This window comes from Chrysochloris asiatica, unplaced genomic scaffold (genome assembly GCF_000296735.1).
Source record: "Chrysochloris asiatica unplaced genomic scaffold, ChrAsi1.0 scaffold00003, whole genome shotgun sequence".
NCBI lineage: Eukaryota > Metazoa > Chordata > Mammalia > Afrosoricida > Chrysochloridae > Chrysochloris > Chrysochloris asiatica.
Genome location: NW_006408521.1, coordinates 51,725,411 through 51,745,031, shown reverse-complemented (window position 1 = coordinate 51,745,031; position 19,621 = coordinate 51,725,411). Strand labels below are relative to the sequence as shown.

The 19,621-nt window shown below is 46.3% G+C and overlaps 1 protein-coding gene across 4 annotated transcripts in view; it reads left to right on the top strand.

Annotated features, from left to right (window-relative positions):
• Nucleotides 1-1,809: 1,809 nt before the first annotated feature.
• The window catches only part of FGFR2 (fibroblast growth factor receptor 2), a 127,033-nt gene continuing 109,221 nt past the window's right edge, over nt 1,810-19,621 (top strand). For all 4 annotated transcript variants that reach the window (XM_006831416.1, XM_006831415.1, XM_006831414.1 and 1 more), the window contains exon 1: nt 1,810-2,065. In XM_006831416.1, coding sequence (XP_006831479.1) covers nt 1,900-2,065 — 166 coding nt within the window. In that variant the 5' untranslated portion in view covers nt 1,810-1,899. The remainder of the gene's footprint in view (nt 2,066-19,621) is intronic.

The window sequence follows — 19,621 nt, the reverse complement described above, 5'->3', positions numbered from 1 at the left end:
ATTTTGCCACCTGGACTCCTGATTTAGGCCTTTAACCTACTGCCATCAAGTCGATTCTGACTTACAGCGGCCCTAGAGCCCTGGTGTGGCACTGTAGGATAAGCACTGGACTGCTAACAGCAAGGTTGGCAGTTCAAACCCACCAGCCACGCTCAGTTGGAAATGACAGCATACAACAATTACAACATAGGACAGAGTAGAACCTGCCCCCTAGAGCTTTCAAGACTATAAATCTTTATGGAATCAGACTGCCTCATCATTCTCCCTCAGGGAGGCTAGTGGGCTTGAACTAATGACCTTTTGGTTAGCAGCCTAATATTTAACCCAATCTACATCCAGAGCTCATTGAGTTATGCCTTTGTTTGGTGGTGGTGATGTGCTGCCGAGTCAGTTCCGACTCATAGCAACCCCATACAGGGTTACCAAGGCTGTAAATCTTTGTTGTTGTTATGTGCCGTGGAGTCGGTTCCAACTCATAGCAATCTAGTATAGGGTTTCCGAGGCTGTAAATCTTTATGGGAGCAGAAAGCCTCATCTTTCTCCCACGGAGCAGTTGGTAGTTTCGAACTGATGACCCTGAGGTTAGCAGCCCGATTTGTAACCACTATGCTACCAGAGCTCCTTAGAGGCCTTATATTAAAGGTTTTATTTCACCTCCCCAGTGTTGTAAATGTGATTCCCTTACATGGTTCACAGAATCTGAAGCCCGGAGGTTAATGCACCCTTTCTCGGTGATTGTTTTAATTAAATTCTGCTCTCTTTGTACACTTAGTAGCTGAATGCATGTCATGTATTTTTTTTAGACTATCGTAAGCTTTCTTTGAAAATGATCCTTGCCTTTAAAACGTTTTGCACACATGAGTATACTGAGTGATTAGTTGAGCGCCCCCTTGTAACTTCTGAAATTTTAGCCAATGATGAGTACGTTGAAAATCGTTGGCCCAATCACATGCCATGCCAATAGTTTGCATATTATCCTCATCATTGGTAGTAAACCGTGGATAATTCATCTGGAAACCCATGTTGGCTTATACTCTGTTTCTTACCTGCCCTTTGTAGGTTGAGGACATTTCCTAGACTTGGGTTACGTGGAAGGGAATCCAGGCTTCCAACCCCATTTTGGCTCAACTGATGTGGATGTAGTTCTGTTTGTTCTAAGTGGCTGTTTGGGGAAAGGTTGAAATACACTTCTGCCTTTGGAAATTAATCAGGACAGGGGTAAACCTGGGGATGTTTTCTGTAGCCTTCCTGGGATGAGTTTGCCTTTGCTGGCCTTCTTTCTAAAACCCCACAAGTCCAGGGAAGGTGGACAAACTTCATCCATGCAACTCAGCAGGAACTCGGGGCTGGAAGCAGAGGCTTGTGGGTCGGTTTTCTAAAGCTCGGTCCGACTCAGAGACGTTCCTGAGGCTGCTGATGTGCTATGAATTTGCTTTTGTAGTTGCCCTTGGAATGAAGGTCATGTTTGCTTCTGCTTTTTGGGGTGATTGAAGGGCGAGCAGATAGATGGAGAATGTGCACATTGCCTAACTGAAGATCTGAGTCCTATCTGTGTTTATTAAGTCTGCTTCGGAAAGAAGAAGTCTAACACATTTCGGGGACTGTCTTGGGGGGGAACACCTGGGAATGTGAGATGAGGATGTAGGGCATTTGCAGATGGACAGGAATTCTGTTTGCACCTAGCTGAGAGGCTGCACAGTGGTTCTGTCCTGCTTGGATGTGAGTAGATTGGCACTGGAAAAGATTTCACTCACTCGCCGAATCTCTTTCCTCCAGTGGTGGCAGCGGTGGTGGCGGCGGCGGCAAGACCAGCCAGCTGCTGCAGTGGTCCCTGGTTCCTGAGCCCACCACAGGCTGAAGACGTTGCTGGCGGTCCATGCCCGTAGCGGAAGTGTGCAGATGGGATTAACGTCCACATGGAGATATGGAAGAGGACCGGGCATTGGCACCGTAACCATGGTCAGCTGGGGTCGCTTTATCTGCCTGGTCGCGGTCACCATGGCAACCTTGTCCCTGGCCCGGCCCTCCTTCAGTTTAGCTGAGGGTACCACATTAGAGCCGGAAGGTAAGGGATTCTCTCATTCCTCTCTCGGGAGTCCCAAGTTGGCTTGGGGATTTGTCTGTGGAAGTGGCACTTTATGGGAAGGCTTGTTTTAGAATCGGCTGCCTTTGCCTGATAATGAACTGAGTCTGTTTGGGGCAGTTGAAGGTGGTTGCTGTGTACCTTCCACGTTCTAGGCTATGAGAGAAGGTTTCTTGCAGTGACACTGAGGGTGGAATAGTATTGGGGGGGGGGCGTGGAGGTGGGGGGAGACTTTCTGTGCTAAGTGTGGGACAGCAGTTCCCATTTATCTGGGAAGCCAGGAATGGACTTGCAGGACCAGATGCATGCCTTGTATAGAGCAGTGTGCCTGCGGCGAGAGAGATGCTTGCTTATAAGGTGTAAAGAATTGCTCTTTTCTGACAAAATGCACCATTAAGGAAAATCGCCATCCTCAGAAATGCTGACATTTTATTTTCATTGTCTAAGAAGCTTCTGAAATCCAGCCATGGAGATGCTTAGCATATAAGATTTAAAAAACAACAAAAAAAATGTTTTTGTGCCATAGTAAATTCATCATACTTAAGCAATGCCTCAAAGAACCTCCCATTCTATTTTCTATAAATTTGAGTGTGAATTTGCCAGGAGATCTCTGTCATCTGGGGGAATTACCAGATGAGTGGGACACACATTGGTGTTTCAGCTCTGGAAATAGAAAGGTTTAAAGCCAGGAGTGGGGACGGCAGGGGCTCCCGAGGCAGCTGGGCAGATTTGGAAGCTCTCTCCGCTGCCTGGTCCTTCTGAGATGTTAGCCAAGGCTCAACTTAGTGCAGCGTTGAGATCTGTCAGCAGCCTGGGATATTGGGAGCCGAGTTCTTTCTGGAGTGGTAATCCGAGACTAACCCGGCACATCCCAGCACTCATCGCCACTTAATGAACCTGTTTGTTGAGAGCCCACCTGGTGCCTGCTGGACTTGGGGAGTAGTCTGGGGTCTTCTCAGCTGTTCTGGTGGGCTGGAAGAAGACAGAAAGCCCAGTCTCCTTTGCCCCATCAGGATAGGTTGGGCAGGAGGACTGTGTTCCCTGTCCCAGCTGAGAGTGCTGCGAGATGGTACCCCAGGCCTGAGTCCCTGAAGAATGTAAGCAAATCTTTCCCCCTAAACCTTCCTGTGAGTGTGATGGACCGGTGAGTTTTGCTGCTCAGTCTAGTGGAGGCTTTGTAATGACCAGGTGTGGCAGCACAGCCTGGCTTCCCAGGACTCTGGGAAGGGAACCAGGTAGGAGCTGGTATCTGAGGCCTTTAGGAACTGCCTCCTTTTAATCTGATGTGTAGACACAGAGGATGGACGTATTGGTTCAAGGACTGAATGGGAGAGAAACGGTTCCCTGTTTCAGAAAGTCAGCCCTGTCCTTCTTTAATTTTGCTAATAATTAAAATGGATGTTTCCCTAATTGCTAGGTTTTCCCCCGAGCCCCTGGCTCAGCACAAACTTAGGAAGCTGAGCTGAGGTTTCTTAGTAGTGAGCGACCCAGGTTAGGAGCAAGCTGTCGTTTTCCATTTGCACGATCAGGGCGGCATCATTGTAGGTTTATTTCAACCTAACGTGCTAAATGACCCTGGAGGATTTCTGTGACCATATTTAATCACTAGAGAATGTTTATAATACATGCAGGGAAAGAGAAGGGAGGGGGTGGGAGGCAGAAAGGGATAAAGTCCCCAGAATGAATTATTGTATAGAAGTTTCTCTCCAACAATTTCAGTATTGTTGACAGCAGCAGGTCTTCCCAACCTGGGATCTGTGGGTGCACTTAAAGTGGAGGGTGGGGCACTCCATGAACCACCCTTTGAAATGGTAGGTCATATTTTGTGAGTCTTATTTTTTTCTGGGTCTGTTGACTTCCTTGGACTTCTGGTGTGGCTCTGTAGGATCAGCACTGGACTGCAAACCACAAGGTCGGCAGTTCATGAAATTTACGCTCAGGGCTTGAAGACCTAAAACAAGAATTCGAGAAAGGAGCAAAACTCTGCAAAGCAGGGGAGGTTTGGGATAAGCATACAGATCTCTGGGCCTCAGTTTCCCTTTCTATAGTATAAAGGTTTAATAAAAAGATCCCTTCTAGTTTGTACATCAAATATTGACATCCTCAGAAGGCTTTTGACACCCTATCTCAGGGCATTGATATTGTTGTGGGCCAGCGAGTCAGTTCTGACTCCTAGTGACCCTGTACAGGGTTTTTGAGGGTGATCGGTGGGTTTGAACTAGTGACCTTGTTGTTATCAGTCTAGTGCTGATCCTACAGCACCACACTGGATCTCCAAAGGGCTGATCGATTTAAATTAGACTTAGACATAAAAGCAGTTAGCACAGGACCTGCCTGGCATCTAATGGGCACCCAGTACCTATTATTATGACTATTGTCCCCAGCTGGCTGTGAACAAGGGCCTTACCAGTTCGGGAGGCTGGCCACGTCAGTTGCCACAATGTCAAGAAACAGCCATGCTTTTGGAGACAGTTGAAAAGAAAATGTTTTCTGCCTGTGTTCCCAAGCAGCTGTGTTTGCTCTCTGTAGGGTCTAGTCCCCTGTAGCGCAGAACTGCAACTGATGTCAGCCCCAAGACCAGTTCCTCCAGCGCACGAGCTCTGCTTTGGCCTAAGGTTAGTAGGAAGGTGATGTCATTATAGATGAGAGGAAACCAGGAGCCAGCTAACTAGGGCAGCTTCAATTTAAGTCCTGGCCCTGACAAGACATGTCTGTGCCCTCAGTAGTTACATTAGCTACAGCTTTGGTTAACAGGTACAGCCTTAACCTTCTCTTGCACAAGGCCTTGTCTTGGAAGATGTGGTTTGTTGATTGGGAAGTGCAGTTTCAATAGTGTTCCTTGGGCTGGACCAGAGGAAAATGTGTCTAGAGAAGTTCTGTGCCTGTGAAACGCCAGGAAAGTGCCTCAGCCCTCCCACGGGAACGCATGCCCTATGTTTGCGCACTGCCATTTTATAATATATATCCTATCATTCATCTTCTGGACGCTTTTTTTTTCTGAAGTGGAAACAACCACTTTGATTCCATCAACTCAACAAACTTTAAGGAAACAAAGTAGATGATTGCTGTCTAAAAGATTTTTGTTGTTAACATTCCTGATTAAAAGTGGCTCTATTCAGTGCATTATTTTAGGGGACCAGCTGATCAACACAGATACAGTTATTGATTCCAAAGGCCTGGTGTGGGGGTGGGCGGTAGTCCTCAATGCCAAAGGACTGTTAGGCTGATTAATATTCTAATTATTTCGAGATTACCCACAGGAGGAGGTAACTCTTACTTTCAAGTTCTTCCTGACTTTGTCACCTACTCTGGTTAATTAAGTCATTGTTGACATTAACGACATCTTTGTTTACACCAGCCCAGTAGGAGCTAAAATAAAAGGGCTTTTCCAACCTAAAACCCTTAATTACTTTCCCACCCTCTACACAGTGCCATTGGGAAGAGCATCGACCTGGGGGGAAAAAGGATTTTGTGACCCTTTCTGAGTAACCTGTGAGGTGGTACTGTTGCGGATAGTGTGAGTTGGTAAAGCCCGAAGACCTTCCTCTGAGGGATTTTTCTAGTATGGTCCTTTGTTAGGAGTATTGTAAATGGCATAATATCAGCCATACACATTTGATTCCAAGTTTAAACAACAGGAGAGAGAGAGAAGGGAATATATCCGCATACCAAGAGTGAATGATTTAAAATAATCTTCTGTTTTATATTATCTACAGCTTTGTTTCTCAATATGAGTGTTAATATTTAAGAGTGGGTTGTAACTTGATAGTTAGCTTAGTAGCAATGACTTATTCTTGGTCAATTAAACCAAATGCAGGCTTATGCAGTTAAAAACACAGTGAAGTACACTTTCTTTATTAGTATATAAAGTATTTCACAATTCGTAGACAAAGCGCTGTGTTTAATATTACTTCTAGAGCAAAAATCTGGCAAGCCTAGAGAATTTGGTATTTGTATAATTTCTATACTGGCTCTTTATGATCCAATGTGTTTTTTGTTATGTTTTGTTTTGACCTATGTGTTTTACCAGTTAAATCACTGAACATCTATCTAGACAAAAAGCCCTTGCCACTGAGCAGTAACCAAAAACCTACGCCTCCAAGTCTTTCCAGTCTAGTTGAGGGTGAGAATTCAGCTAACCAGAGCAATCCAATATGAGATGTTTCCAATGTCAGGCTTAATGAGTAATTACACGGCCGTGAAATAACTGGAGTTGTGTTTATACAGAGTTATACAGAGTTTTAAGGTTCATAGTCTCATGAAAACGTCTCCAAGAGTTTGCAGACTTGCTTGTTGGGGCGTTTACTTAATGAGGGGAATTGTTCAAAAGCTCACAACACTTTCATCAGAGTCTAGCTTTATTTTACATTTCATCTAAGCTGTTTTGTTTTAAGACTTTGAAGGAAAATGTGAGAAACTGATTTTGGGGTGTGGCTCTGTGGGTTAATGTGTGCTATACTGCAAAGTCAGTTTGAACCACAAGGTTGGTGGTTCAAGCTCACCAGCTGCTCCTTGGAAACCCTATACAAGGTCACTGTGGGTTGGAACTGACTCAACAGCACTTAACAACCTAACAACAGCAACTTGTGAAAATAGGTGGGAAATATAGCGCCTTCATCTTGGTTTGACAACTCAGAAATTGTTTGTTTTGTTTTTTGGTGAAAGATTTTCAGCCATCCTACAAATGATTCTGGTCCAGTGGGTTTTATGGGGCAATGCGGAAGTATCCATGGGCTTTTTGTTTTGTTTTTATTTTCCCTTGGGAGATAACTTTTATCCTTTTGCTGCACCCCAAGTTAGCTAGCTTTAGAGATGGCCCTGTGGTTTTAGGGTACCACACCCTGGCAGTCCCTTCTCTCTGGTTTGCCTTTTTTTGTGTGGTTTCTCTTAACAGACAAAGACAATGACAGTCTTTGCTCACTGCAGCGGCCAAACAGATGTTAGGACTGAAAGTTCAGCTTTAGTTGAAGAGCTGGGTTAGAGGATTTTGCCTAGGAGAAACAAACCTTTCAGAATGCAGTTTTTAGCTGCTGTCAGTTGGCTGGAGACCCCAGGCACAATAGAGTGAAATGGTGCTTGGCCCTGGCATCACCCATGATTGGTTATGGCCAGACTGTTGTGAGCCATAGGATTTAAAAAAATCTTTTAAGAGATATTTTATTTTTTAATACTGCATGTTATTTTTGTTGTTGAGAATATACACAGTAACCTTGAAGCAAACACCGATTCAAGTTTCTGCCTGTACAAGGAAGCTTCAGGAAATTCATGGCAACATCTCATAATCTTTTAATTCCATTTTTCCACGAACTTTTTGAAGCCCCTGCATACAATTCAGTGACACTGATTACATTTATTGGCTTCTTGTTGTTAATTCTGACTCCTAGCGATCCCAGCCAGAGTCTGCCTGCCCAGTAGGACTTCCTAGGTTGTAATCTTTAGGGGAGCAGACCACCAGGTTTTTCTCCTATGTTCTTAGGGGAACTTCAGACCTGAGGCTTAGTTAAAAGTTTTTTTTGTTTTCTTTTAAACCTGGGTCCATTTTGGGGGAAGTCCTTTTTTTCTTGGGGATCTGGCAGCCTGATGGTCTCCATGAATAAGTCATGTCCTCTTGCTTACCCAGGTAGATCTGGGGTGAGCCAGCCAGGTTACAACTCTGACCTTCTTACAGGCAGACATCTGAGGGAGTAAGGCGGGGAGTTCTGATGCTGAGTTCCTTGAAGAAGTCTTGTTGGCTAAGCTAGCTGTTGGGGTATTCCACACTGATTGTCCTTTATGTCTTGAGGGGGATAGTCTCCCTGGCCCCCTCTGATCTATGAATACCCTAAGAACGTGATAGAAAATCCAAAATGGTAACGTCTCCAAACAACAATTTATCTTGATGTTTGTCTGTTCATTTTTAGTCAGGAACATTTGTATCTTCATGTAAATAGGTCACTTAACCTCTGGGACAGCTGTGGTCATCTCTAAAGGGTGTGTGTCAAGTGGGAAAGCACACATTAAGCTTTGAGTCATTGGGATGTTGGAAAACTTGTACTGTGACATGGAGATTTAAGATGTTGAAGGTGAGCTGTTGCCATTTATTCCACTGAAAAATATCCTAAGTCATAATCCCCCATTCTGAATTGATTCACCACATCATGGAAGAAATACTAAACATTTGGTTCTTTTTCATTGTACTGAACCAGGGAGCTAAGCTGTGGCACATTCTTTTAATCCCTTGTCCAAATAAATTGGTAAATTCCAGGTCATTCCTGAACAAAGAATGCACATATAGAGTTTCAGGTTATGGTGACATGTTTTATGAGAAGGTGGAAAGGTAGCTTGTAAGGACAATGCCGATAGACTCAGGCAAAAGGTAGAGGGAAGTGTGTATGAATATCATTTATATAGCACCTTACTCTGAAATAACTCAGTTCTGAGACTGTAATGTTAGTAAAGCAAACTGTACAAATTGCTCTGATGGTGTTCTAACTCAAAACCAAAAACACAACAAAACAAACCCATTTCCTCCCAGTCGGTTCCTACTCATAAGTGATCCTATAGAACTGCCCTGTAGGGTCCCAAGGCTGTCATCTTTATAGAAGCTGACTGCCCTTCCTCTCGTGCAGAGAGGACAGGTGAATTGGAACCATCCACCTTTTGAGTGGAGCCCTGGTGTAGCGCTGCAGGGTTATAATGCTGTAGGGTAAGCCCTGGGACCATAAGGTGGGTTTTGTTGAACCACAAGGTCAGCTGTGCAAATTCACCACCCGCTCCTTGGAAACCCATGAGTCAGAACCGACTTGACAACACTTTTTTTTTTTTTCTCTCTCTCTTTAATGTTTTATTGTGAATTATGTGATAGTTTACATGGGAGACCATTAGTTTTACATTCATTCTATCATATATCGTCTCATTGCCATGGTTACAATCCCCTCCATGCATCATCAACCAACCAAAGGGTATACCCTGCAATCCTTCCCCCGTACCCCCCAGGTCTTCAGCTTGACAGCACTTTTTAACCACCTTTGCTTGACTGGTGAGCGCTTTAACCACTGCACCACCAGGATCTCTTTCCACACTCTAGAATTCCTTTATGTTACTACTCTGTGATGTAATGCTACACGTGACAGATTACTGTGGAATTTTTCATACGTGACCAATTGTCCTGTTTAGAAAGTAATCATATAGTGAAAGGGCCAACTGTGTGTTTGTGTGTGAGTAACTGGTAGCGTAGTGGTTACGACTCGGGCTGTGAACCTTAAGGTCAGTGGTTCGAAACTGCCATCCGCTCCGCGGGAGAAAGATGAGGCTTTCTACTCCCGTAAAGATTTACACCCTCGGAAACCCTGTTCAGGGTCGCTATGGGTCGGAACCGACTCGATGGCACTTAACAACAACAACAACATGTATGTATGTGTGTGATGGTGGAGAATTGTCTGTAAAATGAATCTCAGATCTTTGCAGTGGGCGCATTTAGGGTTTAGACTCTTTAAACCACATTTGTGCTTCAACTCGGAAGTTGACTAGTGGGCTTGTCCCAAAGGCGAGTGGCTAGTTTTTTAAGGTAGCTCTTTCCACATCCTGCTACAAAATACTTGCCCTTAAGTGGCTTCTGAGTCATGGTGACCTCATGTGTGCAGTGTAGAATAGCACTCCGGAGCTGCGACCTTTATGGAAGCACAGACTGCCAGACCTTTCTTCTGAGGGACCTGTAGTTGTCTACAAATTGCCAGTTTTTCAATTAGTAGTTATTGGTGCCAGCCAGAAACTCCTGCCCCATATTGCTAAGCCTCCTGGATTTCCACGATGGTAGGTATGCAGTTGAATACTATGCCCTGTCGTTAGTGCCATTGAGTTGGTTCTGACTCGTAGTGAGCCTCTATAGGGTTTCCAAGGAGTGGTTGGTAGATTTGAACCAACAGCCTTGTGATTAGCAGTCCAGTGCTTATCCGATAGCATCACACCAGGACTCGTTTATCCTGTTGTTAGGAGCCGTAGAGTCTGTTCTGACTCATAGCGATCCGTGCACAGCAGAATGAACCACTGCCCCATCCTGTGACATCCTCACACCTTGTTAAGCTGGAGCCCAGTGTTGCTGCCACTGTGCCAATCCATCTTGTTGGCAGTCTTCCTCTTTTTCCACTGAGCCTCCACTTTACCTAACAATGATGTTCTTCTCCAGGGGCTGGTCCCTCCTGAATAATATGTCTGAAGTATGAGAGGCGAAGTCTTGAATTCCTGGTTTTACTTTCAACACAGATTTATTTTGGATGTTATTGTTTCAAATTTAACATCATTGTCATATTTAAAAGGCCTAGAGAGTCTCTTGTGGAGTCCTGGTGTGGCGCTGTGGGTTAATGCGCTAGACAGCAAAGCTGGTTTGAACTGCAAGGCCAGCAGTTCAAGCTCACCAGCCACTCCTTGGAAAACCCTACACAGGGGTCGCTATGGGTCAGAACCGACTCCATGACATTTAACAACAACAGCACAACAGAGTCCCTTGTGGAGGGTGTACTGTGGCTTTGTAGGATCAATACGGGACTTTCTAGCCCGCCAGCCACTCCGCAGGAGAAAGAGAAGGCTTTTTACTCCCACAAAGATTTGCAACCTGGAAAACCAAATTCAGGGTCGCTATGATTCGGAACAGGAGCTCTGGTAGCGTAGTGGTTACGAATCAGGCTGCGAACCTTAAGGTCAGCGGTTCGAAACTACCAGCTGCTCCGCGGGAGAAAGATGAGGCTTTCTACTCCCGTAAAGATTTACACCCTCGGAAACCCTTTACAGGGTCGCTATGGGTCGGAACCGACTCGACGGCACTTAACAACAACAACAACAATGATTCGGAACAGACTTGACAGAACTTAACAAGAGAATCCAATGTACTCCCAACCAAGATTCCATGACACTCACTGGAGGAACATGATTTTTGGAGCCAGGCAGGCCTGCTTAGAGTCGCTCAGAATCTAGAGGTTCTGTGACTTTGAGGAGGCCCCTACAGGCTCCCTTACCTTTTCTCTGTCTCACAAAGGGTGGTGGTGAAGATTCAAGGCAAAGGGATATTAAGTCCTTATCACAGTTCCTTGCCTGTGATAGGTGCTTCATAAAGCCAGCTTCCTCTCCACCCCAGCCCACTTCCCAATCAAAACAAAAACCAGAGAATGAAAACCTCTGTTTCTGGGACAATAGAATGTTTACCTTTCAATATCCAAAGATTTCTCTCCGAATGAGAGACATTTACATTACTGAAGAATCAGAGCTCTAGACCCCTCCTGTGTTCAGTCCTGTTTGTTATCTGCTCCTAGTCCCAGGAGCTGTAGGAATGTGATCATCCTCCAGCTTGCTGTCCAAATGGTTCAGGGTTGACTTTTTTTTTTTTTCCTGTTGAAGAAAGCCAGTTGCAGCTAGGCAATAACAGTGGGGCACGCACTTTGTGAGGAACAATATATTTAGGCAGGGAAAGAGTATTTGGTGTGAGGCTTCCAAAGGGTTGTCACTGGGCTTCATGGAAGGAACTTATGGGATTGGTCTCCTGGGGGTGGGGGAGTGGAGGGGAGGTGTCTAGTTTGCTCTGCTTTTGTATCAAGGGGGACAGGGCCTGCAAAGCTGTAGTTGCTGCTGCCTTGTTTCCTTGGCCAGCCTCCTGGGAATCAGCTGGACTGTTAGCATATCTGAAAGAGGGAGCTCAAGGTATTATGGGGCCCAAGGGAGTAAAGTGGGGAGGAACAAACAATTGTTTGCAGTTCTTTATGTGTGTTACAAGATTGGAGGGGAGCAGTGGGTTAGGGTGGATAAGAGAGTGTCCCTATGGCCTTGGTGATGCTACTGCTGCCCCTGCTGATGATACTCATTCAATCTAAGCTCATTGTCACAGAATTGGTCCTGACTCATTAAGTGTCCTTGAGTTGGTTCTCATTCATAGCAACCCTGAATAGGGTTTCCGAGGAGCAGTTGGTGGGTTTGAACCACCCACCTTGTGGTTAGCAGTCTAGTACTTAATCCTATCCACACCAGGACTCGGATCCTAACTCAGTGGACCCTATATAGCATTCCTGAAACTTCAAATCTTTACGAGAGCAGACAGCTTCATCTTTCTCCCTCCGAGTGGCTTGAACAGCTGACCTTGTAGTTAGAAGCCCAATACCTAACCCAGTGTGCCACCGGGGCTCATTGATGGTGGTGGTGATGATGATGATGGTGGTGGTGACAATGACACCTTTGTTGTTGTCGTTAGGTACTGTCAAGTTGCTATCTTCACCATGATAGCCTTTTGCTTGCCTCATAATGGTGGTTGTGTTTCAGCCCATTGTGGCAGCTGCTGTGTCAAAGCATCACGTTCAGGGACGGTCTTCCCTTCTTTTTCGCTGACCCTCCACTTTACCAAGCGTGATATCCTTCTCCAAGGACCTCTTGTTGTTAAGTGTTGTGGAATCAGTTCTGATTCTTAGCATTTCCAAGGAGCGGCCGGTGGATTTGAACTGATGATCTTACAGTTCATACCTACCTTGTGATCCAGTGCTTGTCCTACAGCACCACATCTCTAAATGCATTTATCACGTGCCTGCATTGTGTTGGATGCTAGATACTTTTAACACAGTATCTCTAATTTCTGTAATCCGGCAGAAATATGGCTATTCCCACTTTGTGGATGAGGAGTCTGAGAATCTTGAGGACAATGATTCCTCCAAGGCATCATGGGTAGTGAGTTGGACATAGACCCTGCGGTGAATTTATTGGTGGAGAAAACATTCCTCATTGAACTGCCATCAGCAGTAGGTTCTTTTGTGGTGTCCTCTGATGACCTCTTGTCCTTTGCAGAATTTGTCACATGACCTTCACATTTATGAAGAAACTGCTGGGTGTTGCAAATGCTTACCACGCTTTGCTGCTGCAGGTTGCAGGTTTGAGTTCACCCAGAGGCACCTTGGAAGAAAGGTCGGGACAATGCGGCCATTTAAAACCCTTTGGGGTCGGTACAGGACTGGGCAGTATTTCATTCTGTTGTGGGAAATCTCTATGAGTTGCTATGGACTTGATGGCACCTAACAACAACAACAAAAATTCAGAAAACAGCAAGAGGCAGGATCGCTAAAGTAATGGAAACGGGGAAACCTGGGTAGGAGAGGGGGATGTTTACATAGTGAAGGGATTGCATCCTGTGTCATGAAACACTCTATGTATAAAATGTTGTATGGGAAACTAATTTGCTTAGTAAAGTTTCACCTAAACTTTGGTAGCGTTGTTGTTGTTGTTGTTATGTGCCATGGAGTCGGTTCCGACCCATAGTGACCCTGTATAGGGTTCTTTCTCCCGCGGAGCAGCTGGTAGTTTCGAACTGCTGACCTTAAGGTTTGCAGCCCGATTCGTAACCACTACGCTACCAGAGCTCGTAGTGGTTACAAATCAGGCTGCTAACCTCAACGTTGGCAGTTTCAAACTACCAGCTGTTTCTCTGGAGAAAGGTGAGGTTTTCTGATCCCGTAAAGATTTACGGGTCACTATGAGTCTGAACCGGCTCCATGGTACTCAACAACAACAAACCACAATATAAAGCTAAAAACAAAACAAAGCAAAAAAACCAAAACCTTTTGGGGTTCAGTTCTACTTTGACACATGGGGGTCACCCTGAGTCAGAGTCGCCTCAGGATAAGTGGTGTTTCCCTAAAGCTACTTGAAGATAAATTAGTTTTAATGCAAATGCTCTGATATTTACCACTGTGTGATCTGTTTGAATGGCCTGTTGTACCGTATTGATAAGAAGTCCCTTCTGCTACTCACAGAGACAGGGAGAGGCTGCTCTTTGTCTATGTCACAGACCCCAGCTCAGGACTCAGAAGGGCTGACCTGCTACTTCCCCAGTTCACGCATAAACCACCTGGGTAACGCCAGCCCCAATGCATTCCTCTGTCTACTTGTCCCTTGGTATTTTGCCCAGTATTTCTGATTGGCCATTGGACGAGACACCAAGTCTATCAGGCCTTTCTAACCATCATTTCTCCACAGAGACAAAGTTTAGAAAAACGGGTAAAAAGCCATCAAACAAAAGGGCAGAATCAGTAAGGAGCCTGCCCTAGTCTGGGGGTGGCAAGAGAGGTGTGGAAATGGAACCCATGCTGAACACAGCAACTTTCAATTTAATGTTGTGTTTTTTAAAAAAAAAAAAATCACGTGGGAACTCTGGCTGGTGGTGGCAGCCCCAACAGCTGGCTGAACTTGGTATTGGCCATGCAGGGACCCCCACCACACCCCCGGGGGTGGGTGGGTCAGCACTGGGAAATGTGGGAGGGAAGCGGAATTCCGACTGTAGAGGCCCAACACCTTTCCATCCTAAACTTGCAGTGACAAGTTTTGAGCTCAGCAGAGACAGAATGTGGTATAGGTCGTCTGTGAATTCATTCATTCCTTCCTTTGTTGTTGTTAGTTACCATCAAGTGATTCAGACTCACGTGTGCAAAGTAGAACTGCTTCATGAGGTTTTCATTGCTCTGACGTCTGGGAAGCCGATTACTAGGTCTGTCTTGTGAGGTGCGTCTGGGTGGGTTAGAACTACCAACTTTTCACCTAGGAGTGGAGCGCTTAACCATTTGTGTCACCCAAACCCCAACAAAACCCTGTTACTAGTAAGTCCTGACACATAGAGGCCCAACACGACAGAGGAGAACTGTCCCATAGGGTTTCCAAGGCCGAAATCTTGACAGAGCAGACTGTCTCTCGTTTTTCTCCCACTGAGTGCCTGGGGGTTTGAACCAGTGACCTTTGGTTAGCTGTGTAGTGTTAACCACTGTACCACTAGAGCTTCTTTAGGCCACCTGGGAATCTTTACCCATCCATTCATTCTCAAAATAACTTTCTGAAGCCAAACCACAGCCGGGGCTCTATGGCAAGTGGAAAACGGTCTCAAGCTCTGCTGAGTCAGGGAGCAAGGCATTTTGTCAAATAATCACAAAAATGATTGGTGGCGCCTTTCCATCCAGCTGTCCAAGGTCAAAAAGGACTCTGGGAAGCTCAAAGGAGGCCGTGTATGTGTGTGTGCGTGCATGCGCGCGCACCTGCGTGGGGGATGGCGAGAGATGAGACTGGTGCCAGGTGTGTGCTACCTTGTTCCCAAGTGTCTGGGTGCTCCTCTGCAGTTCTTGTTGTTAAGTGCCGTTGAGCCGACCGTGCCCTGGGTTTCTGAGGAGCAGCTGGTGGGTTTGAACAACCAACCTTGTAGTCCAGCGCATTATCCTGCAGCGCCAACACCAGGATTCCACCTGGCATGGAGCCACTTCCTGGAGGCTGGTTGTCTGGAAGGTGGCTTTCATCCAATCTGGATTCTTAAGCACATGAGCTTGCTAGGCCTACTGCTTGCCTGGTCAGTGAGTGTCCAGGGCCTGGTAGCTCCACTGGGCCTCGTCAGGTTCCACCTGTTGGCGGTGGATGCTCAGGTGCTACCCTTGAGGGGAGACTTGGGAGGGTGCAGGACCAAAGCATGGCTGGGTAACCCACTTACACTTGAGCTGGGCCTAACGGTCACCACTTGGCTGAGTTAGGAGATAGCAGATGCGAGGAGAGCCAGGGATGGACCAGGGCTGTTTGGGGGTATAGATTCTGATTTCATAGGCACCATTTCTGTCTATGGGAGCCCTTGGGTACAAACCGTGAACATGCTCCCCTGCTAACCCAGAGGTTGGAGGTTCTGGGTCACCCTCAGGCTCCTCAGAAGAAGGGACTGGTGGTCTGCTTCAGCAAACAACAAAACAAAACAAAAAAATAAATAAAACCAAAAACACCAGCAGTTGGAAACTCTGTGGAGCACAGTTCTATGTTGACACACATGGGGTTACCATGAGTTGGATTTGGAAGCAAGTGATGGGTTGATTGTTTTCTTCTCCCTCAGGGGATGTACAGTCCTGGTTCAACCGAGGGGTGCTAAGCCCTCTCCCCGGGAAACCAAGATGCTGGGGAGTGGGCCGGCACTGCCCTTCTGAGGCTCTGCAGCTTTGGAGGGCTTTGAAGAAGGGGAGCTCTGCCGGGTGGGGAGAGCTGTTCAAAGTTTGTTTGTTTTCAGGAAGCTTTTACCTCTATGCAAATATGCGGCTTTGGGCAGGGGAGAAAGGTTAACCGTGGTGGCGCCGAATCTTAATTTGGAATTTCCTGGACGAATGTGGGTTGCAGTCCTCAGGCGCAGCCTCCCTGGAGGGGAAGTATTTCGTTTCTCCACAAAACTCCGGAGAAAAAGTCCTTGGCAGCTAAGCCTTGCTTTTCTGGTGTCCCGTGGGAGAGGCTGTTCCGGGGACCCTCTGCAGAGGTCACCTGGAGCCAGCTGCAGGCAGAGGCTCCGCAGGGCCACCCCGACCTCGCAGAGCCCCTGCAGCCAGATCAAACCCATTCAAATGAGCAGCCCATCTGTTTCCAGCTCCAGCTGCTGCGAGTTCATTTGCAATTGGATGGGAGGCTGAACATCTGCAGCCTCCTGGGCCAATGTGAAAGCGGGCGGGGGGGCTGCTGTGAGAAGAAGGGCCGAGACCTCTAAGTAAACTTGCTGAACAAACCTTCCAAAAGGTCCTGAATTGAAAGAGCTGGGGCCCTCCTTGTCCTGGTGGGAGAACTCTTAACCTTCCCCAAAGCCACTTTGCTTTTGTAAAGGAACCCTAGTGACGTATTGATGAAAGGTCCTGGCTGCTAACTAAAAGGTAAGCGGTTGGAACCCACCAACTGCTCCTCCACAGAAAGATGTGCGGTCTGTTTCCATAAAGGTTTACAACCTAGTCTGCCCTATAAGTTAACTCACTAGGAGGCAGATTCCACTTGATGGCAATGGTTAGTTAGACTTTGGTTTACTTTGGTAGCTGGGGCCAAAAGAAAATACGTGAATACAGAGCAAAGTATTCATTTCTTTGGCACGTAGTTACTGAGGGGAGTGTCAACTAGGATTTGGGCATTGATTTGACCTGTAAGGGGCGAACTTCCAGGGCAGAGGAGTGTAAGGGTCAGGATAGCTTCTAGGAGCCGCAGGTAGCAAAGTGTGAAAGATGTGGGCCTGAAGACTTCTGGAATGTAGGCAGAGAAACTGGCAGCGTTGGGCACGTTCCCCTGAATCAGTGTAACCTTGACTAGAGCTTGAGGTGACCCCGCTCTCAAGCTCTGTATTGTGTGAGCCATCTCTGTCTGGGGTTTGTGAGGTTGTTCCCAGCATGCTTGTGGACCATTTAGACCCTAACCCTACTGTATCTTCTTCACCAGAGTTCTGTGGGCTGTGACCGTGCCCCACAGATAAACAGCAGGTCCTCTCAAATTGGTCAGGTGGACAAAAGGTGGAGTGTGTGTATGTAGTATTTTAATAAGCCACAGCCCTCTCCCCTTACTAAATTAATCCAGGGGAAAATGAATCTCCCCAGAGATGCTTGGGAACATTCCAGACTCCATCACTTAGGTACATTTTATATATATGTTGTAATGGATTTGTTCTTTTGAAAGAAAAACTGTATTCGGAAGTCAGAAAGGCAAATTGAGGTTCCCAGGAGGTAGAAAAAGCCAATCTGCAGATTAGTCACATGAAACCGCTACCATCCTTGAGGGGGAACCCAGGCCAGGCTGAACCTGGAGGCAGGAGACCCCAGGTGAGGTCGGTTCTTTTTTGTTGTACTCACATTTTAGGGTGTACAGAGATCTTCCCAGGCACCTTCTCATTCTGTGTTCCCGGTGGCCTTGGACAAGTGTCCCCGTCTCTGGTCTGTTTGACACATTTCATTTTTGTGGTAGAAGCAAAGATATATGAAAACGCTACCACCTCCTCCACAAACCCCCAAACCAAACCTTGCCGTGAAGTCAGTTTCAACTCATGGCAACCCCATGTGGGTCAGGGGTTTTCTTGCCCATAATCTTGACAGAAGCAGACCGTAATCTTGACAGGTCTCTCTTCCATGGCACTGCTGGGTAGGTTTGAACCACCAACTTTAGGTTAGTTGTTGTTGTTATTATGTGCCATGGAGTCGGTTCCGACTCATAGCGACCCTGTACAGGGTTTCCGAGGCTGTACATCTTTACGGGAGCAGAAAGCCTCATCTTTCTCCCCTGGAACAGCTGGTAGTTTCGAACTGCTGACCTTGGGGTTTGCAGCCCGATTCGTAATCACTATGCTACCAGAGCTCTCTGATGCAAACTGTGACACTAGGGAACTTTGTGTGGCAGGAGCGGGTCTTACACTTTCCAGTTCCCTGGACACCAGGTCTGAACTTCTCATGATGTGGAACATCACCATCACATCACCTGAGTGTTTGTGGGAAATACAGACTCTCAGCCCCATGCCAGCTGACCCAGAATCATTTAGGAAGGGGGTTGGGGGGCGGAGCAAGAAGCTGCATTGTAATCACTTCTGGGGGCCTTCATCTCTAGTTAAGTTTGAGAAGCTCTGTGCCCCTCTGGAAGCTTGAGAGCCAGGGTGGATTCAGGAGGGACAGAGGAGGAGGGGTGGTTCCTAGAAAGGCAGGAAGACCTCCACAATGTGGTCTCGTTCTTAAGAAATGCCTTCTTTGCCAGGGAGCACTTGACTGATGCCTCGCATGCCTGCACACACATGCATAAGAACATGCACCTTGAGACACACACACAAGGGAGCACACGTCTGCACACACAAATGCCCACATGCTAACTGGAAAGAGAACAATGCCATTCAAACACACTAAACTTTGTGTTCGGGTTCTAGAATGAGAATGGAACATCTCTTCCTCTTCTTTAATATCCCGTCCTCTCCAGGGAAAAGGTCTGGTCTTAGTGACTTTTCTTGCTTTCTGCCGAGCAGTAATGATTTTACGTGGTAGGTCTTTCTTTGGCGGATGCTATTTCCAGTCCTTACAAACACCAGGCATTGGGCTAGGTGCTTTTGCCTTGTTTAGTACTGCTCCTGGTTTGCAGGTGAAGAAACAAGTTACCAATGCTGAAATGTGACTTGTCCCCCAGTTTGTAAGTAGCAGAGCTGGGACTCACGTCTGTTCAAAGTGTGAGTTTGTAGCATCCTCAGCCTCAGCTTTTCTGAAGAGTCAGCAGGTTAGGGACAAGAATGAGACCATAGTCTTTTTTTAAAAAACTTTTTATTTTAAATTGAGTGAAGGTTTACAGAGCAGATCATCCGTTTTACTACATTTAACCAATCATATACTTTGCTTCATTCCAGTGATTGCAATCTCCTCCTTGTACCATCAGTTCACAGTATTTACCTCTGTTTTCTTTAACTCTCCCTGTGCATTCCTCCCTGTGTCTGCTATCTTCATCTTTCATTTTCAACCTCCTTCTTGTATATTGCCTGCCCTGTCACCCATGTTAACATGTGTCTACTGCTAGCCTGTGAATAACAACCACTACTACCACCACACACACACACACACACACACACACACACACACACTCCGGGAACCATTATAGAATGTTTCTTTTTTCTTTGTTTTTACTGTGGATTGAATCAAAGTTTACCGGGCAGATCATCAGTTTTACATTCAACAAATCACTCAACTTGTTTCATCACAATGATTACAAACCCCTCCATGTACCATCAGTTAACAGCATTTCTCTCTATTCACT